Raw genomic sequence first — 18,117 nt, 5'->3', positions numbered from 1 at the left:
GTGCCTGTACAAAAGAGACTTACCGTTTTTAAAAATAGTTAGATTGCTTTATCTTTGGCTTTCCAACCACACAGAAAAAGGCAAAAGTCTTCTGTTGGGATGGGTGGATGTGGCATTCAGCAGACCTGCCTCCAATTTTCAGAAGTTAGCTCTGCAAAGCAGGACCCCACTCTACCCCCAATCTGGGAAATTTTGATCCTGTTCAAGCATTATGGGTTTGGTAGTTTCTAATGAAATCAGCCCTTTCGATTAATCGTATGAGGTAGACTTTTCCTTTAAACCTGACTGTGGAATTATGATGACTGTATCTGAGATCTGCGCTGGGGGTTTAAGGCTATAGAAGCAGGAGTAGAAAAGGGAAGGGCAAGCCAAGAAGGCCAGAGTAGTGTCTGGAAGAAACTTAACCTACACAGTCTGTGCAAAGTACTTAGCATGGGCTTGGCACACAGAAAATAGTCCTATTAATCCAGCTGATGTTGTTGGAAGAAAGGAAAGCTATCCCTTCAGATAGTAACTCCTGATTCTAGGTAACTAGGATATCTCAGCAAACTTCAACTTCAGAGCAGCTAAAAAGGAAGATTGTTAAGTAGATGAGGTCTAGAAGTCTATTAAACCCCAGCAGCCCAGCACAGAACCTACAGCTTTAGTACTAGGATGGTGATCTGGGGCAGCCGTTCCAGAGTGTCTTCTTTGTCACCACCAAGAATCTTTAAATAAGAAAACATTCACTGCACAAAGTGACTATAACCCCTTAAGGTCAGGAGGTCCACTTTGCAGAAGAGGGGACAGGACTCCTTATTGTCATCACCAAAATCATTTTTTGAGCTCCTTCTCCTTGTGTGAACCTAAGGAGAAGTATAATTTTAAAACTTTTGATTTTAATATTTCTATTAAAGTGGAAGTTAGTTGTGAGCTTCTTAAAGACAGGTTCTTTATAATCATCATTAAGTATCTTCTGTGATCATCTCTTGTTATTCTATTTATAAAAAAATCTTTTGTTGACTTGAGTGTGGCCTCCCTAATGCCTCTCATATGTCTGCCTTCCAGTATCACTCCTTGCTTCTGTTAAAACCTCTGTTGAAGTGTCTCGATTCATCAGATGGCTTGTGTTAAGTGCTTAATGTAACTTACCAAGGTGGTAAGAACTTGGACTCCAGGTCCAGAAAGCTGTGAATTGGAATCCTGACTCTGTGACGTGTCAGCTGTGTGACCTGAGCAAGTCCCCTTACCTCTTCAACTTCCTCATCTCTAAAGTGGGGATAATACTGGGCTTTACCACTTAACTGTCATTAAAATTAAATGAGAATACGGTGCTTGCCCATGCAGATAAATAAATAAATAATTAAGTGAGAATACATTTAAAGCTTAATGCTTGGCCTGGTAGTCCTTTGGAAATGTTGACTGCTATGGTTGCTGTTGTTATTAATCATCCTTATCCTTATTTACTCCTTGCTGGAGTTAAGGCTGATCCAGAGGAGAATGAGGCAGCTCCCTACCTTCAAGGATCTTGTTGTTGTGTAGGAATAATATGAATTCATTCATTTAATACATACGTATCGAATGCCAGGTACTGTTCCAGGCACTTTGGATACAACAAGGAACAAAACACAAATTTCATGGGGCTTGTATTTTAGTGGTGAGACCCTCAGAAAACTGTGATAGTGTGGAGAACTCAGTTCATTGTGTGTGAATGGTACCAAAAAGATCTGGTCTGCTGAGGTTTCCAGTACAGGGGCTTATGCTTTAATAAGTCCTCATATGTCTGTTAAATTGAATTGAACAATCAAACGCAATGGTTCAAAAAGCCAGCTGAAGCCTGATCCCAAGAACAGGTTTAGAAAAGACTGTAAAGTTGCTGTGCCCTCGAAAGGTCAGAAGTGCCTCCGTTTCATTCCAGTGACTTCTGACAGGATGTGGGCATAGCTCATGGCAGTGCAGCCTGCTAAGTCAGAAACCTCACGTAGCAGCAAGCCCTTAAATCTCTAGCATGTACCCACTTGCCAGTGTAATTATGGGTTGGACTCAGGGTCTGAATCACCTGCAAGGCATCTGCACGCCCAGGTGCAGAATGACGGGGAAATAGCATCTGCTGTCTTCTCACCCAGGACCATGTCAGGTAAAGGCCTCAGCCTGCTTGTTGACACCAGCCAATTCCCAGAAAGTTAAAATTGTGCCTGGGATTTATGACAGTGGGCCAAACTCCTAATTGGAACAAAAAGCCTGTGGGTAAGAATTTGCAGTTGTTGGTCATAATCCGAAATCCACCCCTGATGTGACACGTACAGAAATTGTTTGAACCTTAATTCCAAGGTCCTCAGTTATAGTGCTTGCTTGAATGTTCATTGTGCCCTTCCTGCCTCTTTAGGACTGCCAACCGCTCATCTATAAAGTGCTTTGAAATCTTTCAGGAAGTACTCCACAAATATCTGTATTAAGTACACAAATGGATTCTTATGCAAATATACCTGCACACATAATTTCCTCATTGTAATAATAATTTATATTTGTCAAAGAAAAAATATGGAAAACTATTAAGAAGAAAAATTATTGTTTCACCACGCACATAACCACAGTTAATGCTTAAAGTATTTCCTTCTAATTTTATCTCCAGTATATATGTACTTGTTGTGATAATATTAAATATATTTTTTCCTAGATGTTTCCTTTAATGTTACAGAATAAGAATTTCTTCATGATATTAAAATTCTTTACCACCTTATTTCCAATGCCTGAAAATTCTATAATTTTAAGCAGTAACCAAACATTGAGCTCAAAGCCGTACAAAACAAATTACCAAAAGTAGGTGCCCTGGTAGGGTCTTGAATTTCAAGCATCCTAGGCATTTCAGGTGTAATTGATGGCCTTTATCTAAATCTTTTTCTCCCACAGCACACCTAAGGATTAGAAGTAGGCAACGTCCATGTATGCATAGAGCATGTCTAGGTAATCTGACTTCCCACTTCCACCCCAGCTCTCAGAATCTCTTGTCTAATCTCTTCGCTCTTTTTCTCTTCTCTGCTCAGTTACGGGAGAAGCAAGCATATGTTGAGAAAGTTGAGAAGCTGCAGCAGGCCCTGACCCAGCTGCAGTCTGCGTGTGAGAAGCGAGAGCAGATGGAGCGGAGACTGCGGACCTGGCTGGAGAGAGAGCTGGATGCACTGAGAACCCAGCAGGTGAGGCACCGGGTGGGGCATACGGATGAATCAAGCATGTTCGTTCAGCAGACATCGTGGAGCACCTGGCACTGCGCTCTGCCCTGGGAATTCAGAGGTTCATTTCCCCAAGTGAATCAGCACACAGATCAAAGGTGACAGCAGGCAGTCCCCCCTGGTTGTGGAGGGATGAACATCTTTGTAGAGAATGTAGTAGTAACCAGCTTGGGAAAAGAGAATAGAGTTTCAGATGACTTCCCAGAGGAGGACATTTGAGCTGAATTTTGAAAGATAACTTGTCGGGCATTCACAGGAAGAAAACATCAGAGATAAAGAGTATATGTAAAGGAGGAAAGTGGGAAATGGCATGCAAGTTTAGGGCAGCTGGGTATGGTGAATAGGGCAGGAAAGCCTAATGAGATGGCTGGCAGGAAAACAGAGGACAGTTTGTAGAGAGTGTTTGGTCAGGTTTTGAGATTGAACTTTTTCCTGTAGTCAATACAGCGCCAACTACTAGGAGGCTTTCAAGCGGGAGAGGAAGAAAAACATGGCACAAGGGGCCTGGAACAGAACCCTCTCTTGGTATAGGAAGATCGTCTAGAAGGGTAGATGTTGAAATCAGGGAGGCAAGCCCAGAGACTGTTCTTATACTTCAAGTGTAGTGACAGTGGAAATCTGGAGAAGTTGAATTTGAGGGCTGCTGAGGGGGTGAAATTAGTAAGAAATGATGATCAGAGAGTTTTCAGGGGTGAACAAGAGGAAGGAGTTCAGGGAGAATCCCTATAAAATGAATTGGTCATAAATTCTTACTGCTTCTGCCACTCCTTGTCCTGGTAATAACTGTTAATATAGCTCATAGTGCAGGTAAAATACCCACAGCCTAGGGTCCATGTGCGGCTTGGCAAGGGGGGAAGAAGCCCAACGGGAAAGCTGAGTGCCTGGACTGGGCCCTATCTCGGGATGGCCCAAGTCTCCAGAATGAGCCTGGGTTTGTTGCATGTCATCAGCCAGCATGGTGGGTAAAGGCCTGTTACGCAGCTGATGAAGGCTGATGCTCTAAACTGCAACGCCAGGGAACACAAGGCGGGGCTCTGAATTGACTGCTGAATAGGGTCTAGTCCTTATGGTTGAAACACTTGAAAGCATCCACTCAGGCCAGCTCAGCCCTTGTCCTCTCAACTTTCACATGGGCTGGCACACACAGTTCCTCTGGGTGTGTACTTGGCTGCTGAAGGAAGTGTTAGTGAGATTACCAAGAAATCTAAGAAACCCACCCAACTCCCATCATCTTGGCTTAGTTAAGGCCTCAGAAGGAAGGGTGGGCCTGACTCTGGACTTCTGCTTCCCTCACAACCTGTGCCGCATACCCTGCACTTAAGTTGCTTGTACCCTCCAGCTTCTCTCTGTTGCTCAGTTGTTGAGGTCTTGGTGCCCAGTGCAGTGCTGGGCACAAGGTGCATGCTTATGAATGTTTGGCTGACAAAATAGACGTATCTCAATCTTTAGAGCAAAAGAATTTCTTTCCCAGTTAATATGCCATCCACACCCTATAGTTAGATTACTTATTCCTTAGGTCTTCTACTTAGAGTGCTGTGAAACCAGACTTAACTCTGTTACTCTCATTATGTACCAAGAAGAAATAAGAAGGTAGAATGATGTGAAAATAGGTCACAGAGTACAGTTCACTGGGTGCACACTCAGACCTATACATACATGCTTACACACCATTTCCTCTGACCAGCAACAGCAACAATGTGCCCAAAGGCTGCAGACAGATTTGGAGACACCAGTGGAGGACAGACAATTCAGAGTTGAGGCTCTCTGGGGAAATTACTTTGCTTGAATTTTGAATTTGGATTTGGAAGATGATAGCAGGAGATCCAAGCTGCATATGGCTGACATGAGGCCCAAGATGGGGAGACAATCTTGAGAACTAAACAGAACTTTTATGCTCAGCATCAAATAATATTACAATTTTTTTGTTTTAATGAGAGTCTTACTCTTTCTCCTATAATATGAAATACACTTGGGGATTTTACTGTTATTCTAACCTACTCGTTAAAAAGATGTATATTGCTTTAAAATTGTCCTATATACTTATTTATTTCCCAATTTTCTTAGTGAATATGCATTATTTTATAACCACAGAAGGTAACAATGTTAGTACAAAAAGAAAATCCCATCAGAAATCCCTGAGCTTTTAACTGGTTTCATGTGGCAGGTACTGTAAAGGGTAAGGTTTGGCCAAGCTCAAGCCCACCCCAAGCACAGCTCTGCTGCCCTCAGCAAGGCTGACTGGTCCACCCAAGAGCAGAGCCCTACCTCATCTCCACCTCAGCAAAGGAGTAAGACTGTATCGCTTGCCATATCCCGTGGGGCATTGTCTGAATGGACTTTTGGGAGAGGAACTCAGAGCACTTGTCAAAGAACACATCACAAAGGGCTCTGCCCTTTGGACTGAGCCAAGGCACAGCTGAGCTTCTCTACCCCTGCCCTTTATCAGCACAGAGCCCCCAAGGGAACTCCAGTTACTCTTGCAAGGTGCCCTGGAGCTCTCCTGAGGCGTGGGTATATTGGAGATGAGCAGAGTGGCCTGGACTCATGATTGATACAGAGCATGGACTCCAGAGTCAAACAACCGGCACTGAATCCCACCTCCTCCAACAGAAAAGTAATTTGTCTGAGCCTCAATTTCCTTGTCTATAAAATGGAACAATAAATTATGCTTATCACACACTTTTAACTTTAAATTAAAAAATCTGTATCAAGTACTTATCACAGTTCCTGGCACTTAGTAATTAATTAAGAAGGAATAGCTATCAAATAAGTCCTGAAATACAGCAGGGCCAGCCTCTCCAGAACATCAACTAATTCCATCTCCCTATCCCATGTTATTGACACAGCCTTCCAACATGAAAAATTTAGAATAGACATTGCCCAAATACCCCTAAAGAGGGGGAGAAAGATCAAAGATGATGTTGGAGTTATACAGAGAAGGTAGGGTTTAACAAATAGGTACAACTGCTGAATCATTATATTGATATTTCTTTTAGTATCTAGTATCTTAGAGCAGCTTGAAGTAAAAACCTAAAATTGTGGAATTGTAACCCATACCAAACTCTGAAATCTGTTCTACAACTAATTGCTGTGCTGTGCTGTGCTTTCAAATTTATTGCTTTTTTTGTATACATATTATTATTCACAAAAGGGAAAAACAAGTCAATTGTGATAAATGCACAGCTATATGATGATATTATGAATCAATGATTGTACACGTTTGATGATTGCATGGCATGTGAATGTATAATACATATCAATAAAGAATAATTTTTTTATAAAGAAAAGACTAACTAGCATTGCTATTCTTATATCATCATTACCCTCAAAGTCATTTGAAGGCTTAGAATATTCTTGGTCCCCTCTCCCAAATCCCTTGCTTATCCTAATTTTTCTAGTCCCACTGTAAAAAATGTCCCAGAAGTGTAGCTGATTGAGGGAGGGGAACAGGAAATGACAGGTTAGGATAACAGCATAAGGAGGGGACAGAAGCTCTCAATTAACAAGCTCTTGTTATTATAAGCAATCTCTCATCTACACATGGGAGGCAACGTAGTACTTCAGCATCACTAGAAGCTGAGAGGGAAGTGAAAAAGAAATAAAGATGAGCGAGTAGAAAAATTGACATTTTAATGAACTCACAACTTAATCTTTTTTTTACAAAGAGCTCAAAATAATTTTCACATCTTATTTGCACAATAGTCCTATGAGGTAAAAATGGGACGGAGGGAATGTTTCCGAGGAGGAAAACTAAGGCACGGAGAAGCTAAGGAACTAGCCCAAGGTCTTGTAGCTAATTAGGGCATTCCCCCCATGTGAACACAGTGAGGGCAGAGATTTTGTCTTTATTGCTCACTCTTGGATTCCTGGCACACGGCATGTGCTCAGTAAATATTTGTTCACTAGCTGAATGGACAGCACAAGTTGTCCTGACTTACACTCTGTCCATTTTTCTGGCCAGCATACTTCCCCATTAGACCGTGCAGTCTCTGTAGCTTCAATGTCAATATTCTTGCATTTGTATAAATAACTTCTAATGACATGAATCAGGGGGGCTGGGAAGAGTTGTCATGATCTCATGTGAGCTCGAGAGAATTCTGCAAAATAAGGCAACTTGCATGGCCTCATGAGTAGTTGTGACAAGCCTAGATGGCAGCTTAGTGAGGCCATGGAAGCTTTTTCTTGGAAAGTTTCTAAAAATAGGTGAGCTTCTCATCTTGGTGGACTGGTTCTTTGTCCTCCTGCCTGGCCAGTTAGGGTCAGTGACTTCCCTTGCCACTCAGATGAGGATAGGTGTATGTGTGCTGCTGTATTCTTGTTTAAATGTTGGTCTCATTTGTATTTGTAGATTTAAAAAATTGATTAGAAACATATGGCTTACAAGAAGCCTTGTCCCGTTTGTTCTCTTCTCTCTGGAAGGATTAGATTCCATCAGTGCAGTTCAACTGCCCAGCTGTTGCTCTAGGTAATTCACCAATCCTTGTCTTACTCAACCATTATATGGTTTAGAAACCTCTCATCTTGCAACCAGCTCTGCACTTAAAATTTGTGCACACTGGAAAACATTAGGGAAAATGTGTGCCAGGACACAGAATAATGGTGATGAAATCATTCTCCTGTCGAGTACCAAAGAGCTTGTCTCAGGCTTGGACTGGACTCTTCACCCTGAGATGGCCCATCTCTGCTCCTGGCCTGAAATCAGAACCCCCTCACAACCCCATTGCCCTCTAAGTCATGCTATTTAGAGGAGCTCATATACCTTAGTTTAAAAAGTATGTCTCTCTGAAATGTGAATATCCTTAGCGGGCAAGCAATCAGATAAAACAACGATTTTATTTCGTTTCTTACTGACATAGGTGAAAAAGAAAGGGCTGAAAAATGATTTTGACTTGCCTCAGAGGTTTTCTGGTAGCACTTTGACTTTAACACTTCAAAGTTTGCTAAATGTTTCCATATGTATTATCTTATTCAATTCTTTTAGCAGTCCTCTAAGTGGGGCAGGTATCAGTATCTCTGCTTTGCAGATGAGAACTTTGCAGCTGGAGAGCAGGCACGTTAGACTGTCTCTTTCCCACTTCCTTTCATCTTCGCATTTTATCTCAGTCACTTCCTTGAACTCTGGAGCAAGTGCCCTAGACCAGGAGGCCAAGGCTTAGCTCCTGTTCTTGCTTGGCGATCGCTTACCTTCTAGGCGTTGGCCAAGCCACTTCTTTTTATGCAAAGGTCTGGAGCTGTACAGTACACAGCTCTTCGTGTGAATCCTGGTGCTTCTACTGATCAGCTGGGAGACCTCCAATAATTTATTTAATCTCTCTGAACCTTGGTATTCTTATCTGTAGAATTGGGGTACTGTTGTCTCTTTTACCAAGTTGCCATGAGAATGAAAGGAGACAGAGGGATTTGGAGCGTGGGGTAGATGGGGTTGGGACCCCCTGAGTTCCAGTCCATGCCTGTTGGGTGCGGGAACACAGGCCTCAGGGTCTCGTGTGTGAGCGTGCCGCCGGATCGGCCGAGCCGGGGGTCGGTGTGTGTGGGCCAGGTGAGTGACGGCAGTGGTGGCTTCTCTGCTCTACTTTACAGCCTATTTTGAACATCAAGATGTTGTTTTTCCTGTTTCTCCAGAAACATGGAAATGGCCAGCCGGCCAGCATGCCGGAATACAATGCTCCGGCCCTCATGGAACTGGTGAGGGAGAAGGAGGAGCGGATCCTGGCCCTGGAGGCCGACATGACCAAGTGGGAGCAGAAGTACCTGGAGGAGAGCACCATTCGGCACTTCGCCATGAACGCCGCAGCCTCTGCCGCCGCCGAGAGGTGAGGCCGGCGCATCAGGTGACATGAAAACACGAGGCCTCCCGAGGCGCCCCCAGGGAGTGATGGCAGTTAAAAAAAATTGTAAACGGTGGCAATGCTTGTTGGAGAGCAAGATGGTATAACATTTCTTGGGGATAATTTGGTTATCCTTGCCTTTGGTTCCAAAGTCCCACTTCTAAGAACTTATCCTAAAGAATAAGGTTTATGTTCAAGGATGTTCATCCTGGTATTGTTGAAAATACAGCATATTTAAAACAGCCTAGTGTCCAACACAGAAAATTCATTAAATAATTCAGGATACCGCCACACAGTGGAATGCTTTGTGGTCATGAAGAACGGCATTGGGAAAATATAATGTGTGATATTTTTTAATACTTGGCATGCATCATGGACCAGACAAGCTACATTTAATCCTCATAATGGCCCTGAGAGTAGGTACTGTTATCATCCTCATCGTAAGAATGACCCTTGTGAAGGTTTGGTGGTTTATTCCAGATACACAACTAGTAAGTAGTGGAGCTGGGTGTCAGATTGAGATCTGATGGTAAAGCCTGGTTTCTCTTCATTTAAAAAGTGTTTTCTGCTGCTGTCTCCAATGCTTTATTTCCTTTTTGAGGTGCACAGCTTTCTTCTTCCTCTAAAAATTAACTCAAAATGTGTAAAAACTGACAAGAGGTACCAAATATTTTGTTAAATTATACTATTATCTGTATGAGCAAGATGACTTTCCCTTGATTGCTGGATCTCATATCTCTGTGGCTGCACATAATTGAGTGGCTCTGGATTGTACCCTTACTGTCTCCCAGCTTGGTTTTCTTTTTATTTTTTAATGTAATTTTATTGAGATATGTTCACACACCATACAATTCATCCAAATCCAGCTTGCGTTTTGCCCATAAGTTATATTGGGCACTTAATTCAGAGTTGTTTGGAATACACCAAAACTTAGGGTCACTAATTTGGGGGGGGGGGGGTCCTCAAATTTCAAAGGAGCATCCAAACAAATTGAACTTCTTAATGAGGACTGTTATTGGACTACTTGGGATGGTAGGGCCTGAACCAGGCAATAGGGGTAAAATAAGAATTCAAACCAGTTGTATAGTCAATTCTACATTTCCTTGGGACATATTATTTCTTCTCATAATGCATATGAGAAAGCCTCTTGGCAGCAGGCATACTTTATAAGCTATTTATGGGCTGTCACTTTCCTTACACAAATACAGAAGAATCCTTAGCAGTATGCCCACGTTACTTCCAGGAATCTGAAGAGAAAGTAGAGCTGCACAGCGTGGGCGTGGATGCTTCCACTGGGGACCTCAGCATGCTTGCAACTAGAAAGTACTTGAAGACTCAAGTGGAAAATGAGCATTTAGGAAAATTATTTTCTAAAGCTCGTGTTGTGTTTGTGTGTCCCTCCATGCTGTGAGGGAAAATAGCCTACATTGTCCTATTTGCATGCAACTTTGGGGGTGGTTCTTGATTTTTAGACATACATTGTGCAACAAAGCTGCAAAGTCACGGTGTGAGAGTTGGAGAGAAGTCACAGCCTCTGGTTCAGTCTCTGCACTGAGACTGTCTAGGTGAGAACAGTGAAGCCCTTTGAAACCTGTCTTAATTTTTACATCATTAAAATGTTATTTTCAGCTTTTTGTTATCTAAGGTAATAACTAAATCATCTCTCTGTCCTTAGGAATAGGATAGACCTTCATAAAGTTACAGAGGGATTTGGCTTTCTTTGCCTGATTTGGTCCCATGCATAGATGCCAATGGCTGCCCTGGGAATTTCCTTTCTCAGTGTGATGTTTAATGGCAAGAACATAAGGATAGGGAGGGAGGATGCCTGCACTCAGGGCTGCTCCCTCCATCACTGCCTGTAGTGTGTGATCTTGCATGAGACTTTGAGTGTCATTGGATCACATGCAAATTGGAAATTTTAAGTCTTGACTGGTTAAGAGCAGGAAACCCAACTGTTCTTCCCTGGCTGAGGACCCAAAAACTCCAATAACAGTGTAAATTTGTCACCCTGGAGAGATGACACAGGGGCTTTCAAGTGTCATCATCTTCTCGGCTCCTGTTAATTTCTTAGATATGCCTGTTTGGCATCCTGGGCCCTGAGAGGGTGAGTGGGACTGGAATGTAAGATTACAAGTAGGGGAATAACAGGTCTGAAGCATAGATCCCTGTGGTGGGCATGGGGGAACTGGCAGTGGATGAGTACATCTAGATGGATTCCAGCATACTCACCACTCACACTGTTCCAGGCCCTGCCTTGTTCATCCTTCATGCAAAGGAAAAGTATCTTGTATTCCTGGAGAATAGGAATTCTGTGGGTTTATCCAGCTTGTTCTGCTACCCTGCCCTATTTGGAGTCCTAGATGGATGAGTGGATGAGTGGATGGATGGATGGATGGATGGATGGATGGATGGATTAGTGGATGGATGGATGAATGGATGGATGGATGGATGGATGGATGGATGGATGGATGGATGGATGGATGGATGGATGGATGGATAGATGGATGAGTGGATGGATGGATGGATGGATGGATGGATGGATGGATGGATGAATGGATGGATGGATGGATGGATGGATGGATGGATGGATGGATGGATGGATGGATGAATGGATGGATGGATGGAGTCCCTTTCCACCATCCTTGCTTCCACATATATTTATTGAACATCTCATAATTCTTTCGGAAAATACTCTTCCCTCTATAGACCACCCCTTCCCCAGATTCACTGGTTTCTTCATCTGCAGAATGAGGATTAATAACACCTACTTCATAAGTTGTGGTGGGAACTGAGACACCAAGGGTAATGTGCTTTACCACAGTCCCTGCTTGAAGTGAAGGCTCGTTAATTGTGATACTGTTGTTAAAACTGATGAAAGAAGGGCCTCCTTTTTGCTGTTTTTGGGTGCTCTATAAAAGTGCTTTAAGATTTTAAGTATAATTGTAGCATTAGAATGCGAAGTTAAAGAGATGAGAAATATTTGGCTAGATAATTTCTTACTAATTAAATATTCATATAATCAGAGGCATTATTGTGCCTTTCAGCCTAAATTATACTTTTATCACCAGAAGGTGCAGTTACCTTACTTTTCCTAATTGCTGTTAATTAGAAGTAATTAAATTGACAAAACCAGGGACAGAAATAGTTATTTCTGACTCACTGTTTTCAGTCAGACACCCGGCTTCCAGCTCATCTGCTTTTTCATTTTTGTCTGTCCCCTGCCCTTGCTGCACCCATCTTGACTGAATTCCCCAAGGACGATGGGCGCCGTCTCCACCTTTCTGCCCTGGCACCCGGCGTGGCTCTTACAACTCACCTGAGTACTAGGCAGGACCGGGACGAGACGTGTGGTAAATGTGAATGCGAGGAAGGTCTCCCTGTCCCCAGGAATCTGTCTTGGTTTAAAATACTTATTGAGCCCCCATTTTACTTTAAATACTGAAATAGCTAGCAGACAGATGATAAATAGAAATAAAACTTTAATTCTGATTGGGATAGTGAGAAAGGACAAGTATGAAAGAGCACAAGCAGAGAAACACCAATAAATACAATCATAGTGGTGGTGATCGTAAAATCCACTCATCAGTAGAGAAGATCTGTAGGTATGGAATGTCCATATTCGTTACATGTCTAACAGCTTAATACACAATTCTCTGAGTAGAAGGGGCAGGGAGTTGTGGTTTTTAAGTTTTATTTTCCTTAGTACTGCTCTATTTCTATCAAGTTTAGGAAGAGAGCTGGCCAGGATTAGGAAAAGAAAATACATGGAGGCATTTGTGGAGATTTTTATTAGTCTGGTGTGCTCGGACGATCCCCACAAGCACGTGGACCATCTTTGTATTGGTAACTGAGCTGGGGAAGGAGAGACGGAACACTCTTACCAACCAGCAGGGAATGAGGAGCAGATTTCCATTCTGGTGCGAAAACCAGCTTCTCCCTTCTGACTCTTTCTCTGTTTGTGAGAAGCAAAAGCAAGCAGGCTTTCCTGTGTTCACATGTGTGTCCTGTGCTGTCAGGGACACCAGCATCATCAACCACTCGCGAAACGGCAGCTACGGAGAGAGCTCGCTGGAAGCCCGCATCTGGCAGGAGGAGGAGGAGGTGGTGCAGGCCCACAGGAGGTGTCAGGACATGGAATACACGTAAGGGACAGCTGTGTGCGTCCACGTTGCCTCCTGACCCCACGCAGGGTACCTAGCACTGTCACACGCCAGCCCCTTCCAGATAGGAGTGCTTCTGCCGTCCTGTCTTGAATGACTGTGAACTTGAGTTCTCCAGAAATCTCCTCCCCAAGCTCCACCTTGGAGAGAAGTGAAAAGCTCAAACTTGAGCAAGTGTTTCCCCCCAGCCAAGGGTCGGGTGCCTGAAGTCTCCCTGGGAAAACTTCTTAGGTGCAGTTTGTAAAATGGAGGCTGAGGCTAATGACAGAAGAATTTAGGTGCCCATGTTATTTCCAAGTGTCTCTTCTCCACAAACTAAGAGGTGTCAAACTGGAAAAAGGAAACAGATCTTATTCTAAGGCTCACATTTTTGGGGGCCTAATTTATATATTCTAACCAAAAATAAAGAATTTATCTAGTGAATGCATTTTTCTCCTGTGTTAAGCCAGTTGTCTGGTAGTCTTTGTGAGGTTAAAATTAGCCTGTCCCCCTTGACTACCTGAGGCCCCGGCCAGCCCTGGGACGCAGCCTCTCACTTTACAGATGTAAAAGCAGGCTAAGCAGTCGAGTCAGTGACTACCAGAGTTTTGAAAAGAACTTAGGTGTTTCTTAGTTCTCAGTTTTGGACCATTTAGGTGGAAAACAATCATCCTATCGTCTACACTAGATTTTTTTCTTAAGAACCTGTTCATATTTTAATTTTTTCTTGTGAAAATAGGAAATTGACTTTAATTGAAAGCTTCCCCTGTTTGAGGCTTGGGTCTATTATCGCCGGGATAGCCCTTCTTGGTCCAGGAGTCCCTGGTGGGTGACCACAGTCCTTCTAATATACCTCTGCAGGCCGCCAGAAAGTCCCAGAACCTCCGGTGCCAGAGAAAGTACACCCTTTTGGTTTGCTACAAAAGTTCCATCTTACTCAATCTGGAGGTTATAAATGTTTAATGACTCGTACTTAACCCTCCATCCTTGAATTACAATCAAAGTCTCAGCTACAGTCGTGAGAGAAATATTTCAAGTTTTTCTAACCACATGGCTTTTTTTAATGAGTTTTTTTTTTTTACAGTATTAAAAACCTCCATGCCAAGATCATAGAGAAGGATGCCATGATTAAGGTCCTCCAGCAGCGATCTCGTAAGGACGTGGGGAAGACAGACTCCTCCAGCCTGCGGCCTGCCCGCTCCGTCCCATCCATTGCCGCAGCCACCGGGACCCACTCCCGCCAGACCTCGCTGACCAGCAGCCAGCTGGCTGAAGAGAAGAAAGAAGAGAAGACCTGGAAGGGGAGCATAGGTGAGCCTCACGCCCGCTTCAGCTGAAAAGGATCTGAAAAGCGAGAGCTGCCTCTCGTGGTGGGAAGGGTCCCGACACTTGCAAGGGGTCCTGGGTCCGATACTCACGGGGAATGGGACGTCACTGCATAGCTCTAAGTCTCGGCTCATGCATATGTAAATGGAGAGAATAATTGACCGTATTTTGGTTGTGGAAATAAAATGAGATGTGTGGAAACACTTTGTAAATCCTGAAGACTGCATCGCTGGCGCATATCATAATAATGATCCATTATTATTGGCAGGTGTAAAATGTGCTAATGGGGAAAACCCAGAGACATCAGGCCTCTGAACTCGGCTCTACCCAGACCATTTATATGCCCACCCCATATCTGTTTCCTTCTCTAAATAAGGGGAGCAATGTCTGACTTTCTTTACCTTATGGAAAAGGATAAAATAAAGGTGCCCCAAAAGCCCCAGAGTCTCCTGCAGTGCCAGAGAAAGTACTCCCTTTTGATCTACTACAAAAGATCCATCGTCCACAGTTTGGAGAGTGTATGTGTTTGAAAACTGGTACTTAACCCTGCATCCTCCATCCCAGGGAAGCATGAGATTTTTCAATTTTTTTGTAACCATGGGGTTGGGGTGAGGGCAAAATGAGAAAGACTTTGGAAGATGTGCTCTCAAACACAAGGGATTGGTGTTTGTTCTTGGTGTTACACAGTCAGGAAGGATTTTGAGGAAAATTCAGCCAGTGTAGTCCTAGCCATGGATGGGTTTCCTGGGGCAAGGGTGGGCTGGTGGCCTGGCAGACCTGGGGAGGAAGCGGGCAGAGCCAGCCCTGCGTCCAGGCAGCGTTCCCAGACAGCCGTCCTCCTCCACACTCTTCCTGCAGGCTCTGGCAGCCTCAGGGGTCTGACCCTTCTTTGATGCATTTCCCAGGTCAGCATGTGTTTATGTGTTTTGCTTCTCTGTGGAGCGGAGAGTCAGATTTCCTCAGCTCAGGACCCCAGAGGAGCCTGGCTGCTTCGTGCCAGAGGGGATAAGTGCATGAAGATGAACCACCAGTGATGGGGTACCAGAGGCTCCCAGGATAATCTCCGTCTGAAGTCCCTGCATAGGGTCACTTCTGCATCCCCTACTGGGAAAGGATATGAGGGGATGACAGCTGCGACCATCAGAGACCCTCCTGAGGACTCTCCCCACCCCAGTTAGAGCCTAGGGGGCGATGCTCAGATAGGCACAGTGTTGGCGCTGACGGAAACCTCCCCAGGAAAGACTTGTGTCACGTCCTGCTAGGCAGGCAGTTCTCTGGTGTCTGAGCCCCTAACTCCCAGATGCTTGGCCTGCCTGAACCAGGCTGGGGGCTGAATGCCCAGGTCTGCAGGAGGGTCCTGCCTTGCTCGGTGTCCACGTGTCACAGAGCAGAGGTGGGGACACTGAGGGGCAGAAGCACACATTTATGGACTACTGCACAGCTCCCAAAATGTTTTCACCATTTCTTGCCTAGTGGGCTCTGGAAGAAGGTGGAGGTGACAGAGCTTACCTTCCTGGCTGCTCAGGGGCTCCCAGGTGAGTAGTCACTGGCTGGCGATAAAGTCAGCCTGTCGGTCTTGCAAGAGCATCCTTGTCAGATGGGATAAGGCATTGGGATAATATAGAAAGGCACAAGTTGGACTTGAAGTCAGGCGTGGCAGGGTTTGAGTTCCCCTCCTACTTTGTCTTAGCTGTGAGAGAATGAGATGTTAATTTCTGACCCACCTCAGATATGCTGTGCAATGTAAAGTGAGATGGTCTGTGTGATGCATCTTGCGCAAAGAGTCGCTAACTCAAAGTGTAGTCCGTGGCCCGGTGTTACCGACGTCCCCTGGGAGCCTGTTAGAAATGCAGAATTTCAGGCCCCACCCCACTGAGCCAGTCTTCATATTAACAAGATATCTCAAACAGTCGGCATGCACGTTATTCTAAGAAGCACTGCTGTGGACAATTCGAGCTGCTCAGGGTTGCGTTATTAATGGGCACCTTGAAATAGCCTCAGCAAGAACATTTTATGAATTGCTGGTTAGTTGATGAGATAAGCAAACAAATACTTGATTGTGCTCAGCACATTTGCTATAAGCTAGTGTTCTGGAGTGCTGTTACTTTTCTGAATGTATGCCATATTTCACTATTTAAAAATAAAATATCTTGTTTTGTAACAAGATATTGAGGAGTGTAGGCACCATGGCCCACCCTGCCTCCTTTTCCCCTAGCCAGCACACCCCTTTCCCATCCAGGCCCCCTACGCCTGAGGGCTAAGGGACCCTCAGGAGCCTGGGCTGGCTTCTTACCTCTTGGGGCCACAGTTCTCCACTGCAGGGATTTTTTTAATGGGGAGTAATGAGTACAGCTCAGTTGTTACCCTGACCAGGGGGCATGCTTGTTTCTGAGCCGAGGCCTGTAGAGACCACATCCCCTGCCAAGAGTGGGGCTAGAATCGTGGAATGTTCGCAGGAACAGCAGACCCGCAGAAAAATGTCCAAGACCAAGGAGGGCTTTTAATCTAATATGGGCCATATTAAATAAAGCAGCCTCTTCTCTAGAAAGTTTTGCAGGTATTGCCTACTCTATGCCTTGGCTACTAGGTCCCTTTTCTCTGTTCTTCCATACCACCTAACAATTTATCAGATTATATTATAAACAGTTGACTTGTCAAATCCCCTGCTCCTCCCCCCAAAAAACTATGAGTTGTAGGGAGGGAATAGATCTTTCATTTTTGTATTCTCTCAGTCCTTGTCAGTTTACCAGGTACATGATAAATACTTATTGAATGATCAGTGTATGAATCAATGAATGAATGAAGCAATCTTCAGTCAAGAAGAAAATAATTCCCAAGACTAGTTTAAAAAAAAAAAAAAGGATGGCATTGAAAGCTTGTTCTTGTTCCGCCCTCAGGATTGCTGCTGGGAAAGGAGCACCATGAACACGCTTCGAGTCCGGTGCTGCCAAGCCCGCCTGCCTCAGCACCATCCCCCTCAGCGTCTGCGGTACTGTCCGGCAGCACCCATGCGAAGACAGGCAGCAAAGACAGCAGCACCCAGACAGACAAGAGCACTGAGCTCTTCTGGCCCAGCGTGGTCTCCTTCCCCAGCCGCTGCAGGCTGAGCGCCACCCCTTCCAACAGCCCTGTCCTCAAACACCCAGCGGCCAAAGGGGCTGGAGAGAAGCTGGGTAGGTGGCTCCCCAACTCTTTTACGCACTCCTGAGAGACACAGAACTCTCTGGCCTGAGAGAGGGAGTCTTGTTGAGCCAGGGAAGGAGCTGGGGCACCGATCACTTCTCCTATTGTTTGATTTAATATGATTATGAGTACCCTCATGCACTTAAGCTGCATGTGCTCTTTATTATGCTGAGAATAAAATCTGTGGCGGCTCTCCTGATTTATTACCATTTTGTGAGCACACTGCTTGAGTCTACCCTTGTAACGTATGCTTTATAACTAACCCTTCCGTAGAATGGGAGAGTTTACCAGCAAAGGGACGTTGGAACTCAGTTCCCTCTAGTGTGTTTGGGAGCGAGCCTTGGGCACAGTACAGCACAGACACCAGGTTCTTAGACACTGCCCTGAAGGCGTTTACACAGCAAGGATTCTGGGCCCAGGGGAGTGAGTCCT

General features: G+C 44.5%; 1 protein-coding gene across 14 annotated transcripts in view; it reads left to right on the top strand.

The window, feature by feature from the left end:
* Positions 1–18,117, top strand: part of AMOTL1 (angiomotin like 1) — a 170,866-nt gene that overhangs the window by 146,081 nt on the left and 6,668 nt on the right. For all 14 annotated transcript variants that reach the window (XM_077113228.1, XM_077113229.1, XM_077113217.1 and 11 more), the window contains 5 exons: positions 3,024–3,173; positions 8,832–9,022; positions 13,054–13,179; positions 14,261–14,487; positions 17,400–17,675. In XM_077113228.1, the coding sequence (XP_076969343.1) occupies positions 3,024–3,173; positions 8,832–9,022; positions 13,054–13,179; positions 14,261–14,487; positions 17,400–17,675 (970 nt within the window). The remainder of the gene's footprint in view (positions 1–3,023; positions 3,174–8,831; positions 9,023–13,053; positions 13,180–14,260; positions 14,488–17,399; positions 17,676–18,117) is intronic.

This window comes from Tamandua tetradactyla, chromosome 8 (assembly GCF_023851605.1).
Source record: "Tamandua tetradactyla isolate mTamTet1 chromosome 8, mTamTet1.pri, whole genome shotgun sequence".
Lineage (NCBI taxonomy): Eukaryota > Metazoa > Chordata > Mammalia > Pilosa > Myrmecophagidae > Tamandua > Tamandua tetradactyla.
The sequence above is the reverse complement of the archived record's forward strand: the minus strand, read 5'-3'. Positions and strand labels throughout refer to the sequence as shown.